The sequence below is a fragment of the Mauremys mutica genome, chromosome 2, assembly GCF_020497125.1.
Source record: "Mauremys mutica isolate MM-2020 ecotype Southern chromosome 2, ASM2049712v1, whole genome shotgun sequence".
In the NCBI taxonomy this organism is placed as follows: Eukaryota; Metazoa; Chordata; order Testudines; family Geoemydidae; genus Mauremys; species Mauremys mutica.
The window spans coordinates 195,381,193-195,404,466 of NC_059073.1; the positions used below are offsets into that span (position 1 = coordinate 195,381,193).

Sequence of the window (23,274 nt, forward strand, 5' to 3'; positions counted from 1 at the left end):
CACTTATAACCAGAATATTTAAAAGCACTGACAGAGAAAACTAAAACAGACGAGAAGTGCAATTATTTTTTCTCATAACAATGAATCCAGTGAGACAAGTGTACAATTTGTTTGCATTGTGTGTTAAGGAAAACTGTACTTTAAAATTAGTTAAGCTCTCTTCTTTAAAAGTGTTAAGAAACCAGTATAAAAGAAGGGGTTTGAAAAGAATAAGCTCTTTGTGGAATTTTTTTCATATTCTTGACAGCCATTACATTAATTTAATATGGGTTTACAAAGAGAAAATTTGAATGTTTAACACGTAAATAAAGTTTAATACTTTAAAACAGTAGTTCTCAACCAGGGGTATGCATACCCCTGGGGGTACACAGAGGTCTTCCAGGGAGTACATCAATTCATCTAGATATTTGCCTAGTTTTACAACAGCACTAGCAAAGTCAGTACAAACTAAAATTTCATACAGACAATGACTTGTTTATACTGCTATAGATACTATACACTGAAATGTAAGTACAATATTTATATTCCAATTGATTTATTTTATAATTATGTAGAAAAATTAGAAAGTAACCATTTTTTAAGTAACAATGTGCAGTGACACTTTTGTATTTTTAGGTCTGACTTTGTAAGCAAGTAGTTTTTAGGTGAGGTGTAACTTGGGGGTATGCGAGACAAATCAGACTCCTGAAAGGAGGACAGTAGTCTGGAAAGGCTGAGCGACACGGCTTTAAAAAACATGTAAGGTATTTTTATTGTGCATTTGAAATATGTCAGTTGCATGGGGAACACTGAAATGTAGCTTTTTAAGCAGAAATTACTATAAATAATTAATGATTATGGAAACTGTATGACATTATGGTTTCCATAGTAAGTATCACAGAATCTAGCTCAAACGGCAACTTTCACATTATTCATGTCAAAAAGAAATTTTCTTTTAAACTTACAGATTGTTTGGATAAATAAATTAGGCGCACACATAAATTAACATTCACTCACTCCCCCTGTAGGACACACTATCAGAATTTAATGCAAATGAAAAAAAAATGTTTGTGTTGCAGCTCATATTTTTGTTCCAACTACAGCACAGTCGTCTTAAATAATTTCTTGGTAACAATGAAATGGAGATTATTACGTTTAACTGGCGGTTCTTTGAGGTGTGTGGTCCGTATCAGTATTCCACACATGCGATATGCATGTGTAGCACATGTCTGAGTCCAGAATTTTTTTGCAAACAGTGTCTGTTATCCCGCACACGAGCCATAGCTCTTCTCATGCTCCAAACAGAAGGCGAAAAAGGTTGTGTGGACCGACATCACTCCAGTTTCCAATTCTTTCTGTAGTTCAAACATTCTGCAGCACAGAGGACGGAGGGTGGGTAGTAGAGAACACATCTTGAAGAACCTCCAGTTACAGGTAAGTAACCTCCATTTCTTCGGTCAAGAAATGGTCCCTGTGTGTATTCCACATGTGGGAGATTAACAAGCAGTAGTGAGATGAGGTGGGTAAAAGGACACAGAAGTGTAGTTGACTGTAGTACTGCTACCCTCACAGCTGTATCCACAGTTATTGACTGGACCAGAACATAATTTTTCATGAAGATATATGAAGACCTCCAAAAAGCTGCCCTACATATCTCCAGGAAGGCTTTATCTCTCAGCAATGCAGCTGAAGTAGCTTCATACCCCTCTGGAGAGGGAATATAAGCTAGTTGGTAAGAAAGGTTAATACAACCTGAGATTCATTTTGAAAGTCTCTGCCTTGATATAGTTTGATCCCTTCATCTCTCTGCTATGGAAACAAATATATAAGGTATCTTTCTAACATCCTTCATTCTTTGCAAATAAAAGTCCTCAGATGTCTACAGAATACCATCTCTCTTCATCTGAAGCAAGCGGATTACTTAATTCTCATGAAACTTGGAAACTACTTTAGGAAAGAATCTAGGGTGAGGTTGTAACAACACCTTTTCTCTATAGAAAGAATTATAATGGTGGGTGCACCAGGAGCGCTCACTGACTCTTCTAGCTGACATCATGGCTATTAGGAAGGCCACCTTCATGGAGTGAAGCCATGGAAGATGGAGATGGGCCACACAGCGTGTGTCTAGAGCACCTTTCAGAAGTGGTGTGCTGAGTCTTTGTTTATTCACTTTAATTTAAGGTTTCGCGTGCCGGTAATACATTTTAACGCAGGGGTCGGCAACCTTTCAGAAATGGTGTGCTGAGTCTTCGTTTATTCACTTTAAGGTTTCGCATTCCGTTAATACATTTTAACGTTTTTTAGAAGGTCTCTCTCTCTAAGTCTATATATTATATAACTAAACTACTGTTGTATGTAAAGTAAACAAGGTTTTCAAAATGTTTAAGAAGCTTCATTTAAAATTAAATTAAAATGCTGATCTTATGCCGCCGGCCTGCTTAGCCCACTGTCGGCCTGGGGGTCCGTTCACCTAGGCCAGCCGTGGGCTGAGCGGGGCCTGTGACCGGGACCCCAGCTGGCAAGAGGCCGGCAGTCAGAACCCCAGGCTGGCAGTGGGCTGAGCAGGGCCGGCAGACGGAACCCCAGACCAGCAGCAGGCTGAGCCGCTTAGCCCGCTGCTGGTCTGGGGTTCCATCTGCTGGCTCTTGCCAGCCAGGGTCCCGCCTCCCGGCGCCGCTTAGCCCACTGCCAGTCTGGGGTCCCGGCCCTGCCCACATACAGTGGGTACCTATCTTCTCCCTGGTTCTGGCCCATTCTCTTCCTCTCTCTCTCTCTGCACTGAGTGAGGGTGGTGGTACACTGAGCACAGGGTTGGGGGTGAAGGATCGGGCTGGGGGTGGTTAGGGTGCAGGGTCTGGCCAGGAGCTAGAATGAGGGAGGGGCTCATGGTTGGGGCAGGAGGTTTGGGTGTGGAGCACTTACCTGGGCAGCTCCCATTTGGTGCAAGGGGTGCAAGTGGGAATGTGGGGGGTGCAGAAGCTCCTGTTTGGTGCTCAGAGTGGGGGGTGGTGATGTGGGGGGTGCAGGAGTCAGGGCAGAGGGCTGGGGGCGTGTGTGGGGGGGGGCTGGGTATGTGTGGGGGTGCCAGAGCCAGGGCTGGGGTCGTGGGGGGGGAGTGAAAGAGGCTGGGGTGTGAGGGGGGTGCAGGGGTCAGGGCAGAGGGCTGGGAGGTGGGCTGGGATTAAGGGTGTGCTCCCAGCCCCCTGCCCTGAGCAGCTCACAGCAGGGAGCTGGAGAGATACGCCCTGATTCCACCCCCCCCTTCCCCAAGGCCCCGCTCCTGCCTCTTCTCCGCCTCCTTCCCGGTCTGAGCATTGAGGGCGCTGGGGCTCCTCTTCTCCCCTCCTTTGCAAGGGCCATCGGCAGCAGGGAGGGAGAGGAGGCGGGGCACGACGCAGCACGCTGGGGGAAGAGGTGGGGGAGGGGGAAGCTTGGCTGCCGACAGAGCCTGCCCTACAGCAGCAGCCAACAGGACCAAGATTCTGCCCCTTGCCCCCGCCACAGAGAGCAGTAGGCGGGGGGGCAGAGAAGAGCGGGCTGGGCTGGGCAGGGCAGGATTTTTAATGGCATGCTACTGCCTGCTGGGGTCCCGGCTGTCGGCCTCACTCAGCCTGCTGCCAGGGTTTTGTTTGACATTATTTGGATGTGTCTGGATTGGGTGAGTGGGCGGAAGGGTTTGCAAGTGCGATGGACTGCGCAGAGTTCTAGTAAATTGATAAGCATACGGGACTCCCATAGGGTCCAGATGACTTGCTCCATATGGTAACTCATGTGAGCAATGCAACCCAAGAGGGAGGCATTGGTAACAATGGTTTCCTTGGGAGCTGGTGTGAGGACAGGGATTCCCCCCTTGAACCTTCTCTGATTTTGTCCACTAGACAGTCTAAAATTTTGGGCAGAACAATCATCTACCATTTACGTTGCCCTTCTCTAGTGAGTACATGGAGAGAAGCCAGGCTTGTAGGCAGCAAAGATGAAGCCTGGTGAACGGCATCAAGTATGTGCATATGGCCATGTGGCCGAGGACGGAAAGGCAAGTTTTGATTGATGTTCTGGGTCTGACAGTGACCTGATGAATCAGAGTACTCAAGGCCTGAAACCTCTTGAGAGGTAGATTCATTTTTGCTGTAGTCGAGTCCAACATCTGGCCTATAAAATTTATGAACCCCGGGGGTGTTAATGTGAATTTTTTTGTGATTGATGCAGACACCCAGAGAAGTCAGAAGGTCGAGTACAACAATGGTTGCCCGCCGGACTTTCCTTGTAGGAACTGCCCATCAGAAGCCAATCGTTGAGGTAAGGGAAGACTGTAAATCCCTCTCTTCTCGTCCACGCTGCCACTACTGAAAAAAACCTTTGTGAAGCTCTGAGTGCTGAAGCTAGACCAAAGTGGGAGGACTCTGAATTGTGATCAGAGAGGAACCTGTGGAAACTACTGTGGGGTGGGTAGAGGATTATATGAAAATATGCATCTTGCATGTTGAAAGCTGTGAACCATGTTTCCTCTAACAAGGGAATTATTGATGCCAAGGATATCACACGGAATTTTAGTTTTTGAATGAACCTGTTCAGCTGTGTCATACTGAGAATTGGCCTCCATCTCCCATTCTTCTTGGGAATCAAGTAAGGTGAAAAGAATCCCTTCCCTTGATGTTGAGGTGGAACCCTTTCTATGGCTCCCCTGGAGAGAATGGAGTTCACCTCTTGATGCACAATCTCCTCATGATAGTGGTCCTTGAAAAGGAATCAGGAAGGAGGTTTGTGGGTTGGAGGTACCAGAAACTCTATCAAATAGCAACCACAAACAATCTCTAATACCATTTGTCTGTAGTTAGGGGATAACTACAATTTTTTTGGCAAATTGAGTAAGGCAACCTCTGAAATATCAGTAGAGGGGAATGAAGTGACATCAATAACGGGACGCAGGTCCTGACAGCCCCATCAAGAGAAACTCTTTGCTTGGAAAGCTGGATCCCTTCTCTCCAACGGGACTGATGTTATCAATGGTTATGCACCAAGGCTGGCAGGTGGGATGGAAGAACAACTTTGCCTTGTTCGGATAATGTCTTCCTCTGGTGTAACGGTGTCCCGGATTAGAGATGGTCCTCAATAGGAGGGGTGAATGCAGATAGGAAAAAGCAAACAAGTCCTCCAGGGAGACCCAAGTCTCTAATAACCCTTCGGTACAAGGAGTCTCCATTGACAGAGCTGTCTGAACTGGAGCCTCCTTCCTCACCATGGTGATCAGCCTCCTTTGGGGCCATGCTGCTACCGATACTGCACCAGCTCTAGAAATGGATGGCATCACCAGGAGCTGTTTATCCTGAGCCTTCACAATCAGAGCCAATGTTAGAACCCGTTGGATCTGTACCGCCTTCTCCTGCAGAGAAGATTTATTTGGGACTAAAGCCTGAGTGCCTGTGCCTACTAGCTCTCCCATCTTTGATGGGGTGGTTTTAGACAAAGATGGCTTGTCCTTAAGTCTGTGAGAATGGCCTTGGTTCTCATGTGAAGCCTTCTGCCTAGGCTTAACAGTCTTAGCCTCCGTTCCCAAACTCATGCTCAGAAGAGCACTGCCCACCTGGTGAGACTGAGGTATGGGAGCAGAGGATGGTCCCTAGTCTGAATCTGATTTGGGCTTCGCTGACTTCTACGTGAGATGTTTTCTGAGTCTCAGTTCCCAATCTTCACAAGTTCTGCGGCAAAAAGAGCAGCAGATGCTGCATTTGGCAGAAACATGAGACTCACCCACGCAATACATGCAGCATTGATTATCACTTCTCTGAAGAGGAGCAAGGGCAAGAAACACAATTTCTGAACTCCGGGCATAATCCCAGACTTCTCAGGAGGAAAAATATCCTTGTGTGTGGAAGAAAATGGGGGGGGGGAACCCACTATCTAACTCTGCTATGTAGACTATGCCTTGAAGACTACTCAAACTAAGTATATACAATATCTTACAGTAATGACAGTAAAAAAGGAGCTGAGGATGAGGAAGATTCTGACTCAGACCATGCAGCGGTAAGAAGGAACTGGAGAGGTGTTCAGACCACAACAAGAGCTACAGCACATGGGCAGGCCAAGGGACACTGCTTGCAAAAAATTCCAGACTGAAACACGTTTCGCATGCATATTCCAAGAGTGGAATACATAGGGACCATCACTTGAAGAAGAACATCTACTACAAGCTTAGAGTTCTGATTATTCCTAGCTATGAGTTTTTGCCTCTCAAAACAGAAAAGGTTGCGTTATTTTGTTTTAGAGGCATATATTGTCTGTCACTTCCCCCCATTCTCAGACAGAATAACAGTTAAAAATTTTACATGGCAAATTACACTACTAAAAGTTTCTTCTACTGCAAAAATCTTTCTTAATCAGTTATGGTAAAAATGTTGCTTCAGGGCTCTGGTGGGAGATTTTCCAAGTGTCTACAAGTAAATCTTAAGGAAAATTCATTTACCATAGGATTGTACGACTCCACTGATCAGCCTGGTGTTGATGGTTTCACCATTTCTTTCCTTTTCTATCAGTTTCAACACAGCATTTGTTACCTTTGAAATACGGATTAAAAATGAGTCAACATACATTAAAACCAACTACTTGGTCAATAAGTACAGTAACAAATCAGGCATGCACTTCCACGCTCAAGACAATCCAAACTCCTGAAAAAGAAATAAGGCAATGCGCTAATCTTAACACCTAAAAAAACTCCCACAAACATCACTGAAAGTTGTACACATCAGTAACTTACAATATTCTAGCTAACGAACTGCAAAGAAATATAAAAGCGTCTGTTTGTGCCTTTACTGTTTCTCTATAATATATAAGCAACCTCTAATCTTTGGTTTAATAAATTCTGCTTGTTTACATTTGAAATATACAGTAGAACCTTGCCAATCCACGCTTTGCTAAACCATATGCCTGTAACATGCACACAAAATTTACAGTCTCTCCCCATCCCTCATATGTAACAGATGATGCAGCTGACGTCCCATATTACTAAAAATTCATTAAAGAAGAAGCAGAAGGCTTTTTTCTTCCCTTTTGCAGTTCACCTTGGAATAGTTACTTGTGATATTTTAATACCAACCTTGCGAAATAATGCCGTATTCATAAAATATGTACCTGCTTATTTAACGGCCTGAACAAACAGTCCCTCCAGGTCACCAAGGCAAGCTAAGATTAGGGAAGGGAGAAGAAGAGAGGAAGGGGTTATATATACAGGATAATCCTTTATGAAAAACTGAAATATTGTATTATGCTAAACAGTTATAACTTATTTTTAAGAAGCTTTTGGTTATGGCAGGCAAGTCTCAGCTAAGCTATCTCAGGAAAAACTTACATGTTTTATAACTATCCCCACACTCTAAATGGATTAGATAATATTTTTGAACTCCTGTTTTCCTCATCCCCTAGAGAGGAATTGGATTGTCCAGTACTTACCTTGACAAATACTCCACTCTTAATAAAAAAATTTAAAAATGGGTTTTCCTGTAACAGGCTGATGTGCGGACTTTGAATTTGAATGGTCAGAGAAGGACCAGCTAGAAGATGAATACTCAGTAAAGACACCCTCCTAAACTGTTTTTATCGTCCTGCCCAATGCAGAGTTATTTTCATAGTGCAATAAAATATATACCAAGCAGAAACTAAAATTAAAAGATTCCTTTACAATATAACAATCTACACTCACAAATGAGTACCACAGAGTTCAAATGAGAGGAAGAATATCATCACTGTTAGATCTGACAGTTTAGACTGGGTTTTCAGAAGTAATACATAGGAAAGGTAGGGTGCCTAGAACATATTTATTGAGAGGTTGTTTCAAATACAAGGAGTGAAATGGAAGAGGATTTGTAGCCTGCACCCTAACAGCATCCCAATGAAAGAGGCATAGGGCTCATTAGTATCTGGTAATGAGTTTCAGCTGGCCTGATCAGTTTATTGTACCCCAACTCACTAATGACATAACGTATATCTAGATGGTGTCACATAAGATATCAATAGAAAGCTAATCAGATGGTGATATGTACGGAGGACACATTCAAAATTACAAACATACTGGAACTTATGTTATCAAATAGTGAGGTAGGGCTGCAGTTACCCCAACCTAGAAAAAGGAATGCCGTTCTGCCACCTTGAAGGTTTTCCAAGGTACATTAGCTACATTAAGAGAAAATGTGAATGCAATTTACACAGAAGGTAAACAGGACCATCAAGCCAACAAGGGGAGGATATATCCACTCAGCATCACAGCAGGGGTAGAAAATTGCAGAACAGATCAATTTGCATTTTAGCAAACACCAATGGGGGAAGAAACGAGCATGAAACCTTCCTTTATCACAAGATTCCACATCCCTTTCTTCACAGCTTGAATTAACTTACTGGGGGGGAGGGGAGGGCAAGCCTTCAGAAGAATCCAATTCAAAGATGCACTAGACTATAAAAAAAAGAGGGCCAAAGAACCCCAAGTTATGTTTCACCTAAGACAACAAAAGAACCAAGAACTCCGGGGGAAATCCTGACCCAGGGGATGGCCAGCCATCCTACAGGAAGGTAGATTGGTAAGGAAACTACCATGAACAAAGGCTGTAGCTTGGTTTTGTTAAATCTTAGCCCTCAGAAAGTGTTTTTCACTGTTATTTTCTTGTAACCATTTCTAACTCTATCCTTTTTTACTTGACTCACTTAAAATCCTGTCTCCTTTTGTTAATAAGCTTGTTTTACTTTTAATCTAAGTCAACCCACTGCTGTGTTTCATTTAAAGTGAATATTAACTCTAGTTAATGTGGCAAGCTGCTGGGTATTGTATCTTTAAAGGAACAAAAGAACGGTCTAGGAGAGGGCTGGATATCACAGCGCACATGATTTAGGGTCATCTAGAACAGGGGTCCCCAACCTTTTTAGGTCCAGGGACCGGTTTCGTTTGCCGGACCCTCCGCAGGCGTGCCTGCGGGAGGTCCAGCTGAGCCGCGGGACGAGCGCTCCCTCCGCAGTCGTGCCTGCGGGAGGTCCGCTGCTCCCGGGGCTCAGCTGGAGCTTCCGCAGGCACGCCTGCGGGAGGTCCACCGGCTCCAGTGGAGCTTCCGCAGGCATGCCTGCGGAAGCTCCAGCTGAGCCCCGGGAGCAGCGGACCTCCCGCAGGCACGACTGCGGAGGGAGGGCTCGTCCCGCGGCTCAGCTGGACCTCCCGCAGGCATGCCTGCGGAAGCTGCACTGGGTCGGTTCGCGGCCCGGTTTCTAAGAGGCCGCGGACCGGTACCGGGCCGCGGACCGGGGGTTGGGGACCCCTGATCTAGAACATGGCAGTGGTATAACAAGAAGGCTGCTGGAATCAGAGCTGCTTAACACAGAGACACTCAGTGCATACTTATATGTTGGCTGGAAGCATCCAGACAACAGAGCTACAGCACTACAGCATTTTGAAGCACTCAGGGTTATAAAGCAGGAAGTGACCACCCTTCAGTTGTCTGGATTGCTCCTCAGAACACGCATAGACAGAAGTTAGAAGAATACACAATCAGGAAAGAGGTTTAGATGGAATACAGCCCATTAGACAGGGAAATAAAAGGAGAGCTGATCAAGAGGCTATCACAAATAGTTTTCAAAGTGAAAAAAAACTTCAATTTTTGTGGAAGATGAAAATTGAGTGAAAGGAGAGAAGAGGAAAATATGATTAAAATAGCATTAAATGATAATTTTTGCAGCAGCATATTAAAATTGTATGAAAGAGGTATGTCCAGAAAAAAAAAATACCAACAATACCGATGACTGTCCCCACCAGAACACAGAACAACATTTTGGAGGCAGGAAGAGTAAGGAAGTGAATTTTGGAGGTTATATAAAATAATATGATTTAGCTTGTCTAGACATGGAGAAGGAAAAAAGGTATCATATAAGCTTGCAAATCTGCCAAACACTGGTGAGCCTCATACAAATAGTCAGTTTTAAAGAGTGATTGCTGTGAAGAGAAAGCAGATGCCTGGTGCAGTAGGCTAGGAACACAGTAGGGATATATTTATATTTCCATCAGAATGTTTTAATTAAAAGTTAAAACCAATAAAATACTTAAAGAGAATGCTGTTTAAAATGCTTACTGAGTAGATTTCGTATATTCCTTTACGACCTTCATCACACTCACGACGAACCCAATGCCGATTGAGGTAGGCACAAATCCCATTCAGAACTTTGCTTGAAAACCTATAATCTTCCCACTGTTGAGTGTAAAATTTCAGCACACTCTCATCCATCAAGTCTTCACCATCCTGAAACAGGGAAAATCCACCAATACTGTAGACTGCTTATTTTTTAATATACAATATAATGCTATGTAGAGACAAAAGTAATCATCTACTGTAAATCAAAATCCATGACGGGTTGCTGCTTCCAGTAAGATCTCTACTATAGCAACAGGTATGGCTGCACATTGGAAACAAAGTATTACTAAATCCATTCTTATCTTGATAGTGGCCTGGCAAAATGTTAAGAGTTATGGGTTAGATATCTAGTAAAAATGCTTGAGCCCCATCTACTCTACAGCTTCCACCATTACTACCACCTGGGGTCCTACAACAGTGTAAAGGTCACGTGCTAAATTTCTAAGGCCTGGTCTACACTTGGGGGAGAATCGATCCAAGTTACACAACTTCACCTATGTCGACATACTTAGATCTACTTACCGCGGTGTCTTCACTACGGTGAGTCGACTGCTGCCACTCCCCCGTCGACTCTGCCTGTGACTCTCACCGAGGTGGAGTACAGGAGTAGACGGGAGAGCACTCGAGGATTGATTCATCGCATCTAGACTAGACGCGATAAATCGATCCCTGCTGGACCGATCGCTGCCTGCCGATCTGGCCAGTAGTGAAGACATGCCCTTAGTATAGCTGCTGCCCAAGAGTCAAGAGTGAATACTGTCACTCTCTCCTTGGCACCCCTGCACATAGCAGCAGTTAAAGTTGCTACCTGGGCAGAGATAAGGCATCATACCTGGCTCTTACTGCAGCATTGAAGTCTGGGATGGAAGTCTGATGTAAGAAAAATGTTACAGGATACAGGAGAAGCTAAAATATCTTTCCCGGCTAGACCAATAACTGCCCTTTTTCTTTTTGCAGTAGGGTTAATAATGAGGTTAGCTATTAGCTAAACAAAATTCAGCTACATGCACAGCAATTTAAAAAGTTACACAGTGTGAGAAGTTGTGTGTTTATTTCACAGTGACTGACTTGTGTACAAGGTAAAAAGTCAAAAGGTTAATGAACCAATTAAGATATTAAATGTCATGATTTGTCGTGAAATGTCAAAAATTTGATCACTCGACAGTTTTACTTGCAATGGCTTTAGATATTTTTAGTTTTACTGTACTATTTTGACTCCAATTCACATGAGTTTAATGTAATTATTCATTGAGTTGACATGATGCCGCCTTACCTTAAGGAGATTTGTCAAGTAGTTCTTCAGAAATTCTTTAAGTCGTTTGTACAGTTCTAAGCCAACAAACTGAGCTCCTCCAGGTGTCTGGCCTTTTTTAGATTTAGAAGGAGGTACTCCCGCTCCTCGTGCTTGATTAGACTGGTGTACGCTAGTACAGTAGTTATAAACATGACTGATAGAAAAGTTAAGGAATATCTATGTGTGTATGACAAATATTCTATGCAAATTCTAGGAGTTCCATTTGAACATCTCAAAGAGTTTATAAACAATGATTTAGCCTGCCTGCGAGGATTACCTGTGGTGTCAGTAAGTAGCATCCGCATGTTGCAAACGGGAAAAGTGAAGGAAAGAGATTAAGTTATTTGTCCAAAGCATCTCAGTCTGTACTGGAACTGAAAACAGAACACCACATTTCTGACTGAATTAATGTAGTAACAATTCTCAAAAGGTCAAAAGTTATCCTGGCAATTGTTTTCTTGTTAATTTAGTTTCTGTTCCCAGCAAAATAATCAAAGAAAACAATATTAACAGAAGAAACATCATGAAATACATTTAGAGGGTGATAGCAGGAAAAGAGACCACAAGCTTACGTAAAGAAATCTTTCAAGTCTAATCTGACAACCTTCACGTTTTGCTAGAATTACAAAATGAATGAATAAAGGCGGAAACACAGTGGATATATGTTTATTTTAGTAAAGCATTTATAATAGTCTCAAAGTCTTCACAGAAAAATTCACACTGGTTTGATAGGAATATTGTCACATTGAATTAAAACTGTCTAAAAGACTGAACAAAAGGTAATAATCAAATTTACCTAAATGCACAGAGGGATCTAGGAAAGTACTGCAGGGACTGATGTTAGGACCAGTCTTAGTTACCATCTGTATTAATAAACTGGAAGATGAAGTAAACCACACTAATTTGCTGATAAAGGTGAAAATGACGCACAAGGCTTCTGCGCCAGTTAAACTCCATTTAAACTTTAAATGGATGCACAGGCATTGTGCTGGCCTGCTGCACAGATGTGAATTTCACTTGTTCCTGAACTGAAAGGAATTTAAGCACTACTCTGAACAGACAAAGAAAGGGACCAGAAACATGGGCTGAAAATAAAATTAGATTAATTTTTGAAGAATGCAAGCTAATCACTGCCGCCTCCAGCGTTTTTGCCGCCCCAAGCAGTGGGGAAAAAAACGCAAAAAAAAAAAGCCACGATCGGCACTTCTACCGCCACTGCTTGTTTCTTCAGCAGCAATTCAGCGGCAAGTCCTTCCCTCTGAGAGGGACTGAGGGACCCGCTGCCGAATTGCCGCCGAAGAGCCGGACGTGCCGCCCCTAGCACCTGCTTGCTGTGCTGGTGCCTGGAGCCAGCCCTGAAGCTAATACAAGCTGAGAAAAACAAACAAGTGAGCATGTGCACACACAGGGGGAAGGAGAAATATGGGAAGCAGTTATGCAGAAAGAGACCCAGTATCACTAAAAGACAGCAAAGTACATATTTGTTTGCAATGTGATGTGATTAAATAAAAGGCCAAAGCAATTTTGGCTGCAAACAGTCATCAAGTCATGGAGCAGTGTGGTAATAATTCCACTATAGCTTTAGTTTGACCAGACATAGAAAACTGCATTTAGTTCTGAATGCCACATTCCCAGGAGAAAATCTAATTTTTAAGTCTTCCCAAGGAATCAGTGGAAGTCCCATTGCTCGGGACACATCAAACTAGAGGAGACAAAACTAGGAAGTGTCCTTTACAAAATTGCTTTCCTGTGACTGGGAAATGTATTAGATGATCTAATAGTCTTTATTTTTAATTTGTAAGACTACCACTCCAGGTCTATGCTTTGACCACTAGGCCAGGATTCTTCGATAAAAAACAAGCACACCTCAAAATTATTTTGCTGAGAGTATGCTTGTGTTTTGATTTTTAACCCTCCTTTTAGAAAGGCTAGCACAATAAAAGGAAATCGGTGAGCAAAATTAAATATCAATAGAATTAGATAACCCAGCATACATTGTGCACCAGAGTCACTATGGACAGATTTGTAACATCAAACTTTAATCACGATCAGAACCTCTGAAAGATAGCAAATACCGCCATCCACATTTTTTTTAAAATGTATGGCTGTCTTAATATTAAGTCACGCAGATTCTTAAAACTAGTTCTCAGCTTAATCAAGAAAGTATTTGACACTTCAGCAAACACAAAGGCTCAAGGTTGTTATGATCACCCTGTTTCCCCCCAGTTTATTTTCTCATTTTCTTCTGCAGCCCCACTTGCATGTTTAAAAAGTCATCTACTTATACCCCAAGAATACAATCCTCTTCACTTAAATTTTACCCTTTTTGGAAATGTATGCCACGTGTTTATTCCCATGCATTACCCCTTCCTCAGTGCCAAATAGGATTTCCTATAAAAATCCTAAAAAAAATCAACATAAAAAATTGGATTAGTGCGAAAGTGATGGCAGCTTCATTCCCTGCACCAGTCTTTGATTTTCTGGACACTATCAGTTCATGAAGGTATAAGATCAGAACTATTGTCTTTTTCTAGAAAAGATTAAGCTGCCCTTCAACCTAGTTTATCCAAAAGTTCTGGGATCTGTCATTACTCTTACTGATCTGTACCTTAATTCAAGGATCTCTATGTAAGATGTGATTAATAGTACTATCTGCAATATAACGCTACACTGTCAGCTGAATGCTATAGAGTCATCTTTCCAAGTAAGCCTGGTATAGAATCCTCTTCCACTTATGCTTTAGTCATACAAGTTATTGGGCTCATTACAAGGATAAATGGGTAAACTTTAATGGCCTGTGATTTACAGGAGGTCAGACTGGATGATCTAGTGATCCCTTCTGGGCTAAACTCTAGAATCCACTTAGATGATATGCTTAAACTTGGCTTCTATAGAGATGATCATTTGAGAGAGTTGATGCAGATTAGTACAGTTAATCTCTTTCCTTCAATCACATTTTTACTTAAATTCTCATTATTTACTATGTTACCCATCACTCATTATTATGCTGCAATTAGCTGTAAATAATTTTCATTTTCTATAATAAAGTACTTTGAGTTCATGGGACACAAATAAAATGTATTTTATTAGTTTATGGCATTCAGGAGAACAGACCCAGTTCACAGTTGGCTTTTCCTTTTCAGCTTTGTATAGAGAACGGTATCACTGCAATTTACAGTAGTCCAATGGAACTGTAACTTTTAACGGTAGATTGTGTTCACACTAGCCATCCTGTTTTGGTTGAACCATGCCCATTTAGCACTTCCTCCAGCAACTGCAACAACAGGCATACAGTCCCCAGAGCTGGAGTTGGAGAGATGCAATGTAGTTGGGAGAAGTGCTGTACTACAACATTTAAAATGTGTGCATCATCAATGGAGTATTTCCCTACATAATTTTCTTTTAGAGATCCCAATCTCTATCTGGCTATGATTCTTTTGTCAACAAACGGAGAGAGCACATACATCTTTTTCCACTTCTGGGGATATAAAAATAGAAGTATATGTTCTGCTGACTAATCAAAAGTTGTTCTTTGGTAAGATATTAACTAGAGATTTCTTTAATTTGAAATGTATAAAAAGTGATGCTAATTTGAATAGGAAGGAGTCTGGATTGGCATAGAGAATCTGAAAGCAAAAAGAAGGATCAGGTATGGAAAACATCTTTTTTTTTTTAACCTCCTACATGCTAGTCAAGATTCTTAGGTCCTTGCAAAACAGCATTCCATTTGCCATAGGATTAGCATCTCACAACAGCATGCAGAGGCTCCTTTTGAACACTGCATTCACTTGAACCCATGATGCTTGGAAAGGTGTAGGTTATGTGCAAGTAGCAACTTCATAGGGAAGGTCTACACTTTACCGCGCGGGTCGACGCGGAGAGTTCGACTTCTCGGAGTTCGAACTATCGCGTCAAATCTAGACGCCATAGTTCGAACTCCCCGCGCGCGCCGGTCGACTCCGGAACTCCACCACTGCAAACGCCAGTGGCGGAGTCGACCTTGGAGCCGCGGACTTCGATCCCGCGGCGTCTGGACGGGTGAGTAGTTCGAACTAGGGTACTTCGAATTCAGCTACGCTATTCACGTAGCTGAATTTGCATACCCTAGTTCGACCCCCCTTCTTAGTGTAGACCAGGCCATAGATTACCAGCAAATACATCCGCTTCCTCTGTCCTCAGAAAGGCCAGCTATCTCATTCAGTAGACCTTGAATGCTTCCTAGAACTTCATTAGACAGACTTATTTCATAGTGGCAAAGGAGTTGTTTTATTTGATTAGACAAGGCTAACTAGGCTGCTGTTATCCCTTTCTTATGGCCTCTCCCCCAAAAAAACATTATGTTTTTCTAAGATGCTGAACTTCCCTCACTATTTGTACTTGGGTTAGGACTTAAAGACAGGGTTATGCTCTGATTCTCGTGAAAGGGCAGGGAATCATTAGTAAAGAAGCGTGGCACTGTTTTGACCACAGCGTTGCCCGGAGGCAACTCCAAGGTAGGGCATGATGTTCTCCAATTAGCACAGCCAAACTTATGGCAAGCAAAAACAAGACTCTGAGGGATAAATGTAATAGTGATGTCCCTCCTGATAGCTTGAGCAATGATTTGGTAAGGGCATTCCGATCCAAATTTACTTTAATGAAAAAATGGGTGGTTTGAGTACAGGCCTTTGTGCCCAATTTAGCAAACATCTCAATATGACTGGAGATGTTCCCAAAAGTTGTATGGTCTACATCAGTGGTCACCAACCCATCAATCTTGGAGCCTTGGCCAGTTGATCACGATCTCCGGGCCGCTAAAAGTCTGGCAGCACAGGGGCTCAGGCAGGATACCTGCCTGTCGTGGCCCCACACCGCTCCCAGAAGCAGCTGGCTGCTGGCACATCTCTGTGGCCCCTGGGGGAAGGTGGAGGATGAGGTGCCTCCGCACGCTGCCCCCGCACCCAGCACCATCTCCACAGCTCCCATTGGCTGGCAACCGGCCAATGGGAGCTGTGGGGGCAGGTGCAGGTAGTACACGGAGACCTGGTGACCCTCTTTCCTCCCCAGGGGCCGTAGAGACGTGCCAGCAGCCAGCCGCTTCCGGGAGCAGCGTGAGGTCATGGCAGGCAGGCAGCCTGCCTGAGCTCCTCTACAACGCTGACTGGGAGCTGCCTATGGTAAGTGCCGCCCGGCCAGAGCCTGCACTTCGCACACACTCCTGCACAGACCCTGCACCCCCTCCCACATCCCAACTCCAGCCCCCTCCTGCATTCAAACTCCCCCCCCAGAGCCCACATCCCTCACCCTCTCTTGCATCCCAACACTCTGCACCAGCCCGGGGCCCTCTCCTGCACCCAAGCTCCCTCCCAGAGCTTGCACCCCACACTCCTGCACCCCAACACCCTGCCCCAGGCTCAGCCCGTAGCCTCCTCCCACACTCTGAACCCCTTGGTCCCAGCCCAGAGCCTGCACCCCTCCGAACCTGCTCCAGCCAAGCCCGTGCCCCAGCCCAGTGAAAGTGAGTGAGGGTGGGGGCGAACAAGGGACAGAGGGAGTGGGGAGTAGAGTGAGCGGGGTGGGGCCTCAGGGAAGGAGCAAGATAGATCCTGGGTTGATCTTAAGTTCAAAAAGTGATCTTGTGAGAAAAAGGTTGGAGACCGCTGGTCTACAAGGTATTGAAAGGCTGCAACTGCAGCAAAGTTAACTTTCAATGAACTGGCACTCATTTCTATGCCCCAACCATTCAGCAAAAATTCCACAATATTCAGAATGTAATACAGCATAGCATCAAACCTCTATTTTCACATTATATAATGAATACCTTCCAAATTCTTGCATACGAAATCCAAATACATTACTTCTTTGAATTAATCAAGGTTGAAAGGACCTTATCGAAAAAGGCCTCTCTCTACTAAACTTGCCCTATCAACAGCCACGCTGTAAGCCTGAAGTGAACAGACTGTACTTCTGTCACTAGGAGATGGAATTGAGGCTTCGCTAGGTCCAGGAAGCCAGGGTACTCACAGCAAGTCTGGTGAGTTCAGAATGAAGTTTCCTGTGGGCATGGCTTTCTTTTGGAGAACTTCCTCACCAAGGGTGTTCTTTCAGAAAAATGGGGAGGGGGTGGCTGGAATGGAGTAGTACATGTTTGTCAGCAAGATGTGCCAGCAAGTAGATTATAATATGTGATTATTTTATATCCTGAAAAGTGGGAGGTAGGAGGTGGCAAAGAGTGGAAGACACAATAGAGAATACAGACCTATGAAAAGTCAGGGGAAGGGGGGAACTGCCCTCCCTGCCCCAGAGCAAATGATAAGAACAGCCATACTGGGTCAGACCAAAGGCCCATCTAGCCAGTATTCTGTCTTCTGACAGTGGCCAATGCCAGCCATTGATGGACCTATCCTCCATGAACTTAGTTCTTTTTTGAATCCTGTTAATAGTCTTGGCTTTCACAACATCCTTTGGGAAGGAGTTCCACAGGCTGACTGAGTTGTGTGAAAAATGATGCTCTTGTTGCCCTCTATGTGCCAGAATGAGAACACATATAGCAGTTCAAAGTTCCACTCAAGTAACAGAGCATCTATTTCCCCCAAAGACTGGATCCCTGAATGCGCTGAAATAACCCTCTGTCTTCCTATTGATCTTGATGATAATCTGCAATTCCCCAACTCTAGTGTACTGCAGACATCTTGTGGTTGAGTTCCCATGACCCTGGACCAAGTGGTGTTCTAACCAGGATGAACAGCCGCATGTGGGAGTTTGTCCGTTTACTTCCTGTGACTCCTTGCCTATAAACTCTGGTCGCATTGTCCGACTGCACCCAGAAGGGCTTGATGACAAGATTGTGTACAATGGAGAGACGAGTGAGTTTTGCCTTCATTTTGAGGTGATCAATTAACCACTACCTCTTTGTGGTCCCTTTACTCTAGATCATCCCAATAGGTTCAATTTTTGTATTCAGAACTGACCACTGGGAGGTCGCCCCCGCCAGGTTCCTGTGATCCAGCCTTCACCATAGGGTCAGCAGCTGGAGAATCATCAATACAGTCCTTTGATACGGATTCCACACTGAAACAGCAATTTTTTCTGCTCTTATTGGTAACTAGGCCCCAAGGACCACCTCCAAGCTCACTGCTATGGATAAACACCTATAAGCAATCCTATACAGATGCTGAGGTCACAGAAGGACTGATCCCAACACTGTAAGCCTGCCCTGTGTTGACTCTGCTGTGTTCACTATCCAACTAGGCTTCCAGGAGGACCAAGTGTTGAGAGAGATAAGAATCATAGAATATCATAGAAGATCTTTTCTCTGCTAGTGATCCAACTCCCGGCTCTCCAAAAAGGAGCATAATCTGCTGATGGCCTCTCACCAGCCAATCATCTAAGTAGGGGTGCATTTGTAGTCCTTTCTTGAGGCCTCAAAGGACCTCAAGAACTATTATAGCATTGCTGAGAGTTCTTCGCAAATTATCCCTAAATTTAGTTATTTCTGCAAACAGAATGGAAGCAAGGTTTAATTCTCACACAGAAACCAACTGGCATCATTTATTTACTTGCATGAAAGTGTGCAATTGACAAAGACATTCTAGCAAAAAATAAGACGGACATTCATAGAACAAATCTCAAGCATGCACATAATCAAAGTCTTCTACATAGTCAAATTTTGGTATTCTTCCAGCTTGACTTTTGTATTAATCAAACCACAAATTACAGCTTTTACTCCTGTTGTGTGGTCCATCAGAAAGTATTCCTGTACATAAAATGACCTTCCGTATGTTCTACATGTAAAAATAATACTGCTCTCATGCTGTTGATGTTTACACTCTGTGCCCCAATATGCTATAGCCAGCCACCGACAGGAAGACTGATGTATTCAAAACAAAATCTGAAATGCTGCATGTGTAATCAATCTGTAATCCTGAAACAAAGTACATCACACAGTCCAAAAATCACAAGGAGAGTTCTATAAAAAGAATTCTTGCCTTGGAGAAAGTAAAACCTAGTTTCATAACAGCAGCATACTTCAGAAGTCATGTGTGTATCCAAATGGCTATTAGGAAATATTAAAAGATCTCACTGGAATGTTTTTGCAATTTTGTATAGTCATTTACAAATCAAGCTGAGGGGACAAATAATTACTCAGAGGGTATTCTGTCCCAATATGCAGAGGAGTGTAGTCTTACTTCTTTCCCAAGCTAATTGTCCAGCTAGCAAACATCAGGACCTGATCCAATAATGTGATGAGTATCTGCTAAGAGGTGCTAGTTGCCCTCAATTTCTATTACTTTCAAGACAGACACAGCACTTTGCAGAATTAGAACCTAATGCAAGTTATTTCTAAACTGATCCTGCTATTAAGCGATACTGAGGCCTGGTCTATACTACGCGTTTAAACCGAATTTAGCAGCATTAAACCGATTTAACCCTGCACCCGTCCATACAATGAGGCCCTTTATAATCGATATAAAGGGCTCTTTAAACCGGTTTCTGTACTCCTCCCCGACGAGAGGAGTAGCGCTGAAATCGGTATTGCCATGTCGGATTAGGGTTAGTGTGGCCGCAAATCGACGGTATTGGCCTCCAGGCGGTATCCCACAGTGCACCACTGTGACCGCTCTGGAAAGCAATCTGAACTCGGATGCACTGGCCGGGTAGACAGGAAAAGCCCCGCAAACTTTTGAATTTCATTTCCTGTTTGCCGAGCGTGGAGCTCTGATCAGCACAGGTGGCGATGCAGTCCCAAATCCAAAAAGAGCTCCAGCATGGACTGTATGGGAGATACTGGATCTGATCGCTGTACAGGGAGACAAATCTGTTCTATCAGAGCTCCGTTACAGAAGACGAAATGACAAAGCATTTGAAAAAATCTCCAGGCTATGATAGACAGAGGCCACAGCACAGTGCTGCGTGAGAAGCGTAAAGGAAAGCCAAAGAATCAAATGGATGCTCATGGAGGGGAGGGAGGGGTACTGAGGACTCCAGCTATCCCACAGTCCCCGGAAAGCATTTGCATTCTTGACTGGGCTCCAAATGCCTGAAGGGTCAAAAACATTTTCCCGGGTGTTTCAGGGTGTACGTCGTCAATTTACACACTTCCCCCCCAAAAAAAAGAAAAGGGAAAAAAATCGTTTCTCGCCTTTTTTCAATGTCACCCTATGTCTACTTCATGCTGCTGGTAGATGAGGTACTGCAGCGCTAAACCGCAGCATCCTCTCCCCTCCCCTCCCCAGAGGCAGACGGTACAGTGCAAAAGGACTGGTATCCGTCCTCGTCATCATCCTGTGAGTGCTCTTGGCTGGCCTCGGTGAGGTCGGCCTGGGGCGCCTGGGTAAAAATAGGAATGACTCCTGGTCATTCCCAGCAGATGGTACAGAACTGCTGGTAACCGTCCTCATCATAGCAACTGGGGGCTTAGCTCCATCAGCCCCCCCCCTTTCATGTGTAAAGAAAAGATTCTGTACTGCCTGGACTAACATAGTAGTGGGGGCTGGACTCCTCTCCCCCCACCCCCACCCTTTAATGTCCTGCCTGGATTATCAAAGCAGCTGGAGGCTTCCTCCCCCACATTTTATCTCACTAAAAGGTCTTTCTTATTCCTGCATTCTTTATTACTTCATCACACAAATGGGGGGGACACTGCCACGGTAGCACAGGAGGGAAGCAATGGGTGGGGTTGTTGCAGGGGCACCCCCTAGAATGGCATGCAGCTCATCATTTCTGCGGGATCTCTGGGGCTCTGACACGGAGCGGCTGTGCTCTCTGGTTCTCTAGTACACTTGCCCCATATTCTAGGCTGGATTGACTCTATTTTTAGACAAAACATAGGAAGGGAATGACCCGCGGAGTCATTCCATTTTTGCCTATGCGCCCCTGGCCGACCTCAGCGAGGCCAGCCAGGAGCACCCATAATAGCAGCAGACGGTACAGAACCGTCATCTCATTGCCAATTTACAATGGCAGACGGTGCAATATGACTGGTAATTGTCTCTGCTATCTTGCAAAGGCAAATGAATGCTGCTGTGTAGCAGTGCAGTACCGCGTCTGTCAGCAGCATCCAGTACACATACGGTGACAGTGACAAAAGGCAAAATGGGCTCCAGGATTGCCATGCTATGGCGTCTGCCAGGGCAATCCAGGGAAAAAGGGTGCGAAATGATTGTCTGCCGTTGCTTTCCCGGAGGAAGGATTGAGTGACGACATTTACTCAGAATCACCCGCGACACTGTTTTTGCATCGGGATTTCAACCCAGAATTCCAATGGGCAGAGGAGACTGCGGGAACTATGGGATAGCTACAGGTTCGCTACCCACAGTGCAACGCTCTGGAAATCGACGCTAGCCTCGGTACATGGACGCACACTGCCGAATTAATGTGCTTAGTGTGGCCGCGTGCACTCGACTTTATACAATCTGTTTTACAAAACCGGTTTATGTAAAATCGGAATAATCTCGTAGCGTAGACATACCCTAACTTTAAACCTGAGGCCAAGAAAAAAAACACAAAAATGTGTGGGGGAAAATGAAGCCATAATACAGTCTCCTGATGCCCTTCAAGGGAATAAGATTCAAGAGACAAAAATCTCTGAGCTTTCCTTCCCTTTCTTGTAAATTGTGATACACAATCACCAGAACTGGCCAATAGCTAAGTTATAATTCAACTTCAACACATGCATCCTAAAAGTTGCTTGTCTCTTTGCAATGCTTCCAAAAATACCTTGACTACTCATCTAAAGCTCATCTGTGCAGAACACAGAGTTGTCTCAGGGGCCAGCCACAGTGTGTGGAACAAACAAGCACACTCACCACCTACTGCTCAAATTAATTCACCATCAGGCAGAGTGTTTACAAGGCTGCTGCACAATTTCAAAACAGTAACATAAGCTGCTAGAAAAAATATATTTCAGACCCTTCTAGGTAGCTCTTATATACCCAGGCACTAATATGAAACCGCTCTCCACAATATTTTTTTAAAATATTTCCCATCTGTACTATGTCGGGATAGTTTTCCACAAGACTGACAAAACATTTACCTTTAATCATGTAAAGTACTATATAAAAGTGTTGTAGGCATATTCCCAGTTTACATGGGAAGAGATGAAGCAGTTCGCAAAGGGACTTGTTTAGAGAGTCAGTGGCAAAATTCAGATTAGATTTTAGCCATCCCTGACAGCAAATATTGTGCAGGAGCAACTATACATATGTATATTGGCGAAAGAACGCATTTGTCTACAATGTGAACTTCAACTGTTTAAATACAAGTCTGAATTCCATAGGAAGAAAAGCAAAAGAAGCTACCCTAAATCTACCAAATACATTCCAATGGCCCTCCTCACAGCATAAATCTCAGATTTCCCTGCAATCCCAAACTCCCCTTTGCAATCATGGTAACAGACTACAACAAATAAATTATAACTACACATACATATACATAAAAACATACTAACTTTTAGGCATGTATATCCACACACTATAAAAATTCTATGGTAACAGAATGCTATATCTGGAAGCGTATAGGATACCTTAGGAGTTAGGATACCTTAGTTATGGTTTCCAAAGCAATTTTAACTTGTGTGCCTTGTGGAAGTGTAATATTTAGTTGCCACGTCCATTTTCAAACACACACAGGAGATATAGTATAGAATATTTCTTACTGTATCTGTAAGGGAGCAAGTTACGATAAGAACCATAACTCAGATTTCTTGAATCCATGCATTTAAAAGTTTCAGCATCAACACTCCAATAGCTGTGATCAATATGAGAGTCAACTGAGAAAAAAGTGACTGATCATGCACAATGCAGTTATTTCAAACTGAAGAGATCCAAATGCCAGAGTTACCATATAGTCATATCTATATGTCCA

At 43.8% G+C, this 23,274-nt stretch overlaps 1 protein-coding gene across 2 annotated transcripts in view; it reads right to left on the reverse strand.

Annotated features, from left to right (window-relative positions):
• The window catches only part of CUL1 (cullin 1), a 123,829-nt gene that overhangs the window by 37,138 nt on the left and 63,417 nt on the right, over positions 1 to 23,274 (reverse strand). For both annotated transcript variants that reach the window (XM_045006080.1, XM_045006081.1), the window contains exons 3-6: positions 11,410 to 11,584; positions 10,077 to 10,244; positions 7,105 to 7,155; positions 6,440 to 6,530 (exon numbers count right to left, since the gene is read on the reverse strand). In XM_045006080.1, the coding sequence (XP_044862015.1) occupies positions 6,440 to 6,530; positions 7,105 to 7,155; positions 10,077 to 10,244; positions 11,410 to 11,584 (485 nt within the window). The remainder of the gene's footprint in view (positions 1 to 6,439; positions 6,531 to 7,104; positions 7,156 to 10,076; positions 10,245 to 11,409; positions 11,585 to 23,274) is intronic.